The 9,312-nt window shown below is 44.7% G+C and overlaps 1 protein-coding gene across 1 annotated transcript; it reads left to right on the top strand.

The window, feature by feature from the left end:
* Positions 1–40: 40 nt before the first annotated feature.
* On the top strand, positions 41–8,077 carry LOC105182692 (1-phosphatidylinositol 4,5-bisphosphate phosphodiesterase). Its single transcript, XM_011140333.2, has 19 exons — positions 41–274; positions 638–697; positions 813–953; positions 1,295–1,374; positions 1,504–1,639; positions 1,931–2,031; positions 2,094–2,260; positions 2,944–3,154; positions 3,215–3,473; positions 3,565–3,756; positions 3,888–4,020; positions 4,548–4,705; positions 4,999–5,401; positions 5,675–5,845; positions 5,956–6,096; positions 6,528–6,702; positions 6,801–7,004; positions 7,123–7,369; positions 7,716–8,077. Exons 1-19 carry the CDS (start codon positions 104–106, stop codon positions 7,782–7,784), a joined length of 3,219 nt encoding a protein of 1,072 aa, XP_011138635.2. The 5' UTR covers positions 41–103; the 3' UTR covers positions 7,785–8,077.
* Positions 8,078–9,312: the final 1,235 nt, after the last annotated feature.

Below are 9,312 nucleotides of genomic sequence, written 5' to 3'. Positions count from 1 at the left end.
AAGTTCCGTCGCGGTGGCGGCCGTTCATTCGGGCGCTGAGCAGGCCCAAGTTCACGTCGAGTTCGAGTTACCACGGCGGCGTTCCGCTTAAAGTTGCCGTACCATGACAAAGAAGTTCGAATTTAATTGGCGCATAGAAGTGCCGGAGCTGTTGATAAAGGGCGCGGTATTCGACCGATGGTTCGAGGACAAAGAGACGACCGAGTACGAGCCGAACTGCATGTTCAAAGTTGACGAGTATGGGTTTTTCATCTATTGGAAAAGCGACGGCAAGGTAGACTAACTGCGCGCGTTACGGTCTCTCTCTCTCTCTCTCTCTCTCTCTCTCTCTCTCTCTCTCTCTCTCTATCTTTTCGGGGAAAAATATTTACATGTAAATTTTCTCTTCGCTTATACTTCTCACGGATCATGATGACGTTTAATTGCGCGAAACTCTTTACATATATACGTAATTGTATATGTGACCACATAGAGATGAAATTTATGTGTATGAGTGTGTGTGTGTTATAAATAATTATTCACAATTTACATATAACCATTTTTCTCCCGAGTTGTTGCACCGAAATTAAATAAATATCGTCCCGCTGTTGATCTCCAATGCGAATCGCGCTCAGGTAACTCTCAGTGTTTTCCGTAGGACGGGGAGGTGATAGAACTGGCTCAAGTGAGCGACATTCGCTACGGCGGCACGCCGAAGGTAAATCTGAAAAAAATTCGAGAATGAGGATTGTAAAAGAAATTAAATTGCGTCGAGTGCATTCGCGCCAGGCAATACCGATGTAAAAGAGAAAATATTCCCTCGATTGATTTAGGACCCAAAGTTATGCAATAAGTTGAGCAAACACGGAACGTTAGAGCAATTGGACGAGAAGAGCTTAACGATATGTTCCGGGGTGGACTATACGAATATCAACTATCAGCACATTGTATGTCCGGACGCGCAGACGGCCAAGGTACGCAACGAGCTGGGAATTATAGGAAATCGCGGCTGAAAGTGTGCAAATAGAAATCTTAGAAAGTCATCGAGTGCCATTCCATTAATCACGCGCACCCGAATCTGCTTGCGATCAAGACGAAATTATTCACACTTTGACGTCTCATCTAACTGTTCACATCTACTTACATATTCGTCCTCTCCCCTGCAGGTTCCCTCTTTGTTTCACAATTAATTTCCTCTGCTGTAATTAATTATGCTTATTTTAATCCTACGCGTGTGTTGCTTTATCGTTAATTAAGCTACCTTTTTTATATGCTCTGCTTCTGTTCTCACGTGTAATCCGGTTAATCAACTCAGGATTGGCAAGCAGGCTTGCGTTTAATTACGCACAACACAAAAGCTTGCAACGTCTGTCCGACCACGCAGCTTATGAAGCAGTACGTACTCATTAATTTCATGTTCCGCGAGGAAAAGCGAAACATATAGCGGATCTCCGAACACTAACGCTCTCTGTTTCTTTCCTTTGATCACTCGATGAAAATTTCGGCGGTTATTAAATCTGCTAGTTGGATGCGGCTGAGTTTCCAAGTGGATCCGAAGGGAAAGGTCCCGGTGAAGGTGATATCAAAGACCTTTGCTTCGGGGAAGACCGAGAAACTCGTTTATCAGGGTTTAGCGGAGCTCGGTTTGCCCAGTGGAAAGGTGAGTGGAATTTAACGGGAAATTTCGAAGGATTTTAATCGCCGTGCAGACAATAAAGAGATCACTCGAGAAAATTGCGAAAATCGTCACCGACTCAGTCAACAAATCGTGACTACTGATGACTTTATTGCTAGTATCCATTCAAAGGTTCGAAAATTTAGAAACACAGATTGTTACAGAAATCCGACATCATCGGATTATTAGAAGAAAAGATCAGCAAAAGACACACAGCGCGCACACAGACACAGATGTACGTATGCGAAAACGCTGTTTTTCTCCCTCGTGTTTTAGAACGATAAAATAGAGCCAGAGGCTTTCACCTTCGACAAATTTTACACCTTGTACTTCAAGATCTGTCCTAGGAACGACATCGAGGAACTTTTCCAATCGATGTGAGTATTCGACGGGATCCTATTGTGCAAGGCGACCTCTAATTCCAAACGTCGTTTCACAGTACGAAGGGAAAATCCGACGCCATAAGCTTGCTGCAATTGGTGGAATTTATGAATGCAAAGCAGAGAGATCCTCGACTCAACGAGATCCTGTATCCTTTGTACGACGAGAAAAGATGCACGGAAATCATCAATGAATACGAAGCGGACGCGAAAGCGAAGGAGGAGAGTGAGTTCCGCGATATATTACTTTATCATCTCTCTTCGTATCGGCACATTTATATTTTACATATAATCTCTCTCATATAAATAAAATTATACATGTATACAAGACCTCTATAAGAACAATTATATATATATATATATATCTTACACATACAATCTTATATAGATTTCATATATGAAGTGTCTTAAAAATACCGGAACCCCCGATAACTTTGCAGGATCAAGTTTTCATGAAAAACTTTAAGTACAAAAGTTGTAGAAAATTGAGTAACGGACTTGATGATGACCTTGAATTTGACCTTGGCCGTGGCCTTCAAGGTTATTTGGAGGTCAACTTGCGTTTTTTAAATGGGAATCCTTATTTTTTTATTACACTGTTTTTTTTCTACCAATTAATTTGAACAACTTTTGTCTAAAATATTTTTTTATTATTTGCCTGATATTTCTTGAGATATTTGAGAAAAACTTGATAATTTTTTCAATATTTAACTTACGATATCTCGCTAACTATTTGTCAGAAGAAAAATCGATATTCGACTTTCTTGCTTTATTTCTTAGTCTCAAGAATATATTGTTACAATAGCGCCCTGACTTTTGTTAACTTACTGACTTTTGGAAATTTCAAAATCATCAAATTAAGGGTTATATTATTTGAGATTATTTGATATTTATATCACGAATGCGTAGAAAAATTGACGAAGGACGGTTTCATACGATACCTGATGTCGGATGAGAACGCGCCGGTGTTCCTGGATAAGCTGGACGAATGGATGGACATGGAACAGCCGCTCTCGCATTATTACATCAATTCCAGCCACAACACTTATCTGAGCGGCCGTCAGATCGGCGGCAAGAGCACCGTCGAGATGTACCGACAAGTTCTGCTCGCCGGTTGCAGGTGACGCAATTTTCCTCCAATCGGGCCTGACGGAATGACTGTACGATATTTTAACCGCAGGTGCGTCGAGCTGGACTGCTGGGACGGCAAAGGCGAGGACGAGGAACCCATCATCACCCACGGTAAAGCCATGTGCACCGACATCCTGTTCAAGGACGTGATCTATGCATTGAGGGATACCGCGTTCGTCACGTCCGATTATCCGATTATCTTAAGCTTCGAGAATCACTGCTGCCTGAAGCAACAATACAAGCTGGCCAAGTACTGCGACGAGATATTGGGCGATCTGTTGCTGAAGGAGCCGCTGAAAGATTATCCTGTGAGTAATACGGCCGACGATGATCGCGTCCGATGAGCCAATTGAAATCAATCGTGTGAGATCAATCGTCGGAAATGCATTCGCGCCGCAGCTCGAGCCGGGATCTATTCTTCCGCCGCCGAGCCTGCTGAAACGCAAGATCCTGATCAAGAATAAGCGACTGAAGCCGGAAGTAGAGAAGGTTGAGCTCGAGCTCTTCCGCGCCGGGCAGTTCGAGGCCAAAGACGAGGTGACAGAGGATGCCAGCGCGGCCGCCGCACCTCCTCCTCCTGAGCCGCCGAAGGTGATTAATCATGTCGTCAAATTTGCAGGAGGACCAAACTTAAATCTCACTGTCTCTCTCGATTTTTATTTTTTTCTACTTCGACTTCGGAATTGCCGGATTATCTGTACGACATATCCTTCGTTATGCAGGAAGGCGAGGAAGGTACCGAAGAAGTGCAGGCAACTCAGTACTCGGGCAGCACCATGGCGTGCCATCCTTGGCTCTCGTCGATGATAAATTATGCGCAGCCAATAAAGTTTCAGAGCTTCGAGATCGCCGAGAGTACGTATTGCACATTAACACAGTGAGACTTTCGATATTAGTTCGATCTATCTTCTTGATTATTTCTTTTGCAATCGACTCGTCACCCTGCGAGCCGCGCAAATGATTTTAATTTATTCCACATCAAAAAATATTAGAAATTTTCAAAATTTTATAAAATACACACACACACACGTACTCACAGATAAAAATCTAATATATAGCATACCAAATATACGCGTAAAATTGCGAGAAAGAAAATATCGAATAAATTAATATGAAATACGTTCATAAATGTGTGAGACATTCGAGAGCACTACTTCTTCCGTATCGAGTTTCACGCAGAAAAACGCGTTATAAATTAAAACGAATGATTGAAATAGCCGGTGGCGGTGTGCATCTGTGCATACGCGTGTGCGTGTATGTGTGTGTGTGTGTGTGTGTGTGTGTGTCTCACGGACTAAAGAAGGGTGAAATGAATGAGCGTGCACGTGCGCGCGCAAGTCGCACGCGCGACACGTACTAATGTCTCAAACCCGGCGTTGCAGGCAAGAATATACATCATAATATGTCTTCGTTCTCCGAGACTGCCGCTCTTAACTATCTGAAAACTCACTCCGTGGAGTTCGTTAATTACAACAAGCGGCAAATGAGTCGAATATATCCAAAGGGCACGAGGGCTGATTCGTCGAATTACATGCCCCAGGTATCTGCAATAATACGGTTCGCGCTTAAATTCCTCGGCGAGTTATCACTCGCCTATCTCGGCGCGGATCTAACGGACCGTGTTGGCGCTCGCACGATCTCCTTCCTCTCGGCTCCTCCCGCGATCTCCGATTACCCGTAATAACCGCGGCAGAGAGAGAGAGAGAGAGAGAGAGAGAGAGAGAGAGAGAGGAGGAGGACGAGGGGGAGGAGAGAGAGAGAGAAAGAGAAAGAACGGGGCGATTCTCGGTAGGGAGTCCCCTCGCGACAGCTCGCTCGCGCTTCCATTTCCAGGTGTTCTGGAACGCCGGCTGCCAGATGGTGGCGCTGAATTTCCAAACGCCCGATCTACCGATGCAGCTCAATCAGGGAAAATTCGAGTACAACGGCACGACCGGCTACCTGCTGAAACCCGACTTCATGCGACGGCCGGATCGAAGCTTCGACCCCTTCTCCGAGGACGTCGACGGCATCATCACCGCGCAATGCGCGGTCCAAGTTATAGCCGGGCAATTCTTGTCGGACAAAAAGGTCGGCACATACGTGGAGGTGGATATGTACGGTCTACCGGCGGACACGATCAAGAAGGAATTCAGGACACGAATGGTGCCGGCGAACGGCTTGAATCCGGTCTACAACGAGGAGCCATTCTTATTCCGGAAAGTCGTGCTTCCCGACCTGGCGGTGCTCCGATTCGGTACCGTGTGACGCTTCTTGTTCATCTGCTTCTTCTTCTTCTTCTTCTTCTTCTTCTTCTTTTTTTCCTGCAACGAGATGATTCTTTTTTTTTCACATACTAAATTTCTAGTAGATCTTAGAGTCGCTCGCGAGTGAAATACGTATTTACTGATATCTGCGTAATTGCTGCAGATTTTTTATTTTAATCTAACAATAAAATATCTGTTATCTAGTACCTCTGATATGATAACGTCTAATAACAAAATAAATGTGCTTAACATTTGGCGCACAGGTGTGTACGAGGAGAGTGGCAAATTGCTCGGGCAACGAATTCTGCCCTTGGACGGCCTTCAGGCCGGCTACAGACATATCTCCTTGAAGACTGAGGCGAACTTTCCGATGGCGCTGCCCATGCTCTTCTGCAATATAGAGCTGAAGATTTATGTTCCCGACGGATTCGAAGGTAGCGTCTAAAGTCGCCGCTCAAAAATAGCAACGTACTCCATCTTCATAGCTCTCTCTCTCTCTCTCTCGTTCGCTATTTCCCTCGCTCAAGCGCTCTTCCGATTGCAGACTTTATGGCCGCCTTGTCGGATCCGGGTGGCTTCAGCAAGGCCGCCGACAAGCAGAGCGAAACGATGAAGGGAATGGGAATAGAGCAGACAGATAGCAAGGCGGAAGCCAAAAAGAAAAAGGAGGAAGAGGCGAAGAGAGGTAAGGAAGTTGTCTGTCGGCCGCGATCATATCTAATGTTTTCCTCCTCTCCTTCTCGCAAAGTCAGTCTCGAGAGAGAAAGAGAGGGGGAGAGCGCACGGGAATGAAATTTCAGTTCGTGTAACTGAATTCGTGCCAGACGAAAATTCATAATTCAGAAACGATGTCTGCGTTTATCGCGAGCGAAAATATTAGTCTGAACATCTGGTTGCTTTGAAAGTCAGTCGAGACGAGAACAATTGGCTGCGAATAGAAGCCTTCTTCAAGAATCCTTTTGGCCTTGCAACCGAGTTCTCGTCTGGTCCCGAGATCATTGAAAATTCGTCACACGGACCGACTGCTTTTTTCCATAATTTATGTGTAACAACAAGTGATTCGTGCAATGTAACTCTCGCACGATACTACACTCTCTCAAAGTACTGTTTCAACAGAGGAGCTGAAACTGGAGCCTATTACGTTGGAGTCGTTGAAGAAGGAGAAAGGCTTCAAGCCGGGCAAGAAGCACCAGAAGGAGCTGGACGCCATGAGGAAGAAGCATACAAAGGAGAGACAGACCATGCAGAAGAATCACTGCAGCGCCATCGAGAAGCTGACGAAAGGCAAAGAGTATGTTTCCCCAGTCACGCGTGAGCTTGACACCAGACCCGGTCGCAATTCCTCCAGGGCGAGGGGTCCGCGAGATTTTGCACTTTTCACACTTTCAGCAAGAGCTCTCTGCTGCAAGACGCCAACGTAAAGAAAGTTATAAGCGAGCAGACGGCACAATGGTCCGCTATGATGGAAAGGCAGAGGAAGGAGGAGTGGGAATTGCTGAAGAATCAAACGCAGAGCTCGCGCGACGAACTAAAGAGGTTGATCGAGGTTGTGCAAGCGACGCAGATGAAGCAGATGCAGGCGAAGCACGACAAGTTCGTTCAGCTGCCGTAACTTTATTCGGGCTGCGATCCGCCACTGCGATCGACTCGCGTAACGACGTAAATTCCAATTTCCTTCTCGCCACGTAACTCACGCAAAATCACGTTGCAGGGACATTAAGGACATGAATACCAATCAGGCGAAAGCGTCTGTGGAGACGGCCAAGGAGGTGATGAACGACAAGACTTTGAAGACCAAGGGCGACAAGGACCGGCGACTGCGCGAGAAGAAGCAGCAGAACACGAAGAAATTCATGGAGGAGAGGAAGACCGTGCAGATCAAGCAGGGTCGCGAAAAGGAGAAGCTCAAGGTCACGCATGAGAAGCAAGTCGAGGACTTGAACAAGGATATCGACGGGGTGAGTGCTGTTTTGCACACTCAAAGATTAGCTGAGTCTTTTGAATGAGAAAAGGGCAAGGCGGGAGCCGATAGACACAAGGAGGAATCTTTACGGCACGAATGAATGATAAAACTAACGATTGTTCGATGACAAAAGACAAGGAAAAACATGAAGAGGTGAATGGCGTTCATTGGTGAAACAAAGTGAAACTGCACTTGAAATTTCAGCGATTCTTCTTTTGTCAGACACTTTCGTTAACAAAGTGAAATTTGCGATTTTGTTGAACCGATTTCAGGAGAATTTTGTTACTGCAAACTACTGATTTCCTGATGGCGTTTCCATTTGCTTTTCTCTCGTGTTGCAGAGTATCGAGATGTACAAGAACGAGGTAATAGAATACGACTTGTCATCCAAGTCGGAATTCTATGTGTAACGAACACAACATTTCCATCAGCGTATGCTTCTCGTTTGTTAACACGTTGCTCGTCACCGCGTCAGTTTGCCGCCTACCGACGATCGGCTTTTCACTCATCCTGCGTCGGTCATCGTCGACGATTATTGATTGCAACTGAAACGCTGCTCGCATCGCGGAACCATTCGCAAAGGACTACAGTTATTATGTAAGTGTATTAATGTACTGATGCGAACATTTAAATTTCTTAATTGTATATTGTACTGATACTTTATTACTGATATTTTTGAAGACATTTTTGAATAGAGATGTTCTCTCCTTTTATGAATAAAATAAAAACTCTTATGAATAAAATAAATAACTTATGAATAAAATAAAAACTCTAGATACAAGGAAACCTTAATATTTTTATAAAATGGATAAATCTCCTATTCCTATATGAACCTAATCACTGTACACGGTCAAATATTTGCAAGTAGAAACAAAATTAGAGGCGAAATATTCGTGAAATCTGCGTTGTCGTGGCTCCGCGCGTTCCAGAAATGCAGATCACGAGATTTAAGCGAATGCGATCGACCGCATGGTCAAGCACATGTTCGAACACGTGTTTCATGCGACTGCGCATCGCCTTGTTCGTGCGCACGATGAACGATCCGCGCGCGGACAAGCCGTTGGATAGTGAGGCAGGTCCGGGCTGCGTAGTGCAGAGCTACTGTTGGCATCTCTTTCTCTCCCATTTCGTGTCATCTCTTTCTCTCCCATTTCGTGTAAACACAGGTGGCATTGACCTAAGCGGACGAGAGCGGTCTACCGAACGAGATTCGATACGATACTTTTCTGGACATCGTTGAGACCTCAACTATGAGTCGTTGGAAATACTCTGAAAATACTCAAAATGTCGAGAGATCATATCTTTTGGAATATAGCTTTTTAGACCAGGAAAATAACGTATTGAAATATCATTAATATAATTTATAAGAACAATATATACACATATTGGGGACTTGAATAAGTTCTCGCTATTTTTTCGTGAAAATGAATGCTTTATTTAAAAAAAAATTAGTAAAGAACATGTCATTGAAAGTATTGTCCATCGCTAGCCACTACTTTCTTCCATCTTTCTGGCAGCATACGAATACGAATACCATGTCGAAAGAACGACTCATCTTTTGAGGTTATCCACGAATCGACCCATTTTTTGGCATCTTCATAAGAATGGAAATGCTGCTCAGCTAGGCCATGAGTCATCGATCGGAACAAGTGGTAATCGGAAGGAGCAATGTCCGGTGAATACGTCGGGTGGGGTAGGACTTCACATTTGAGCGTTTCCAAGTAGATTTTGACCGGTTTTGCAACATGTGGTCGAGCGTTGTCATGCTGCAAAATTACTTTGTCGTGTCGCTCCTCGTATTGCGGCCGTTTTTTCTTCAATGCTCGGCTCAAACGCATCAATTGTAGTCGATAGTGGTCTCCCGTGATGGTTTCGTTGGGTTTAAGGAGCTCATAATATACTACACCCAGCAGATCCCACCAAATACAGAGCATGAGC

The sequence above is a fragment of the Harpegnathos saltator genome, unplaced genomic scaffold (assembly GCF_003227715.2).
Source record: "Harpegnathos saltator strain DR-91 unplaced genomic scaffold, Hsal_v8.6 scaffold133, whole genome shotgun sequence".
Classification (NCBI taxonomy): domain Eukaryota; kingdom Metazoa; phylum Arthropoda; class Insecta; order Hymenoptera; family Formicidae; genus Harpegnathos; species Harpegnathos saltator.
This window is presented reverse-complemented; position numbering and strand designations above follow the sequence as displayed.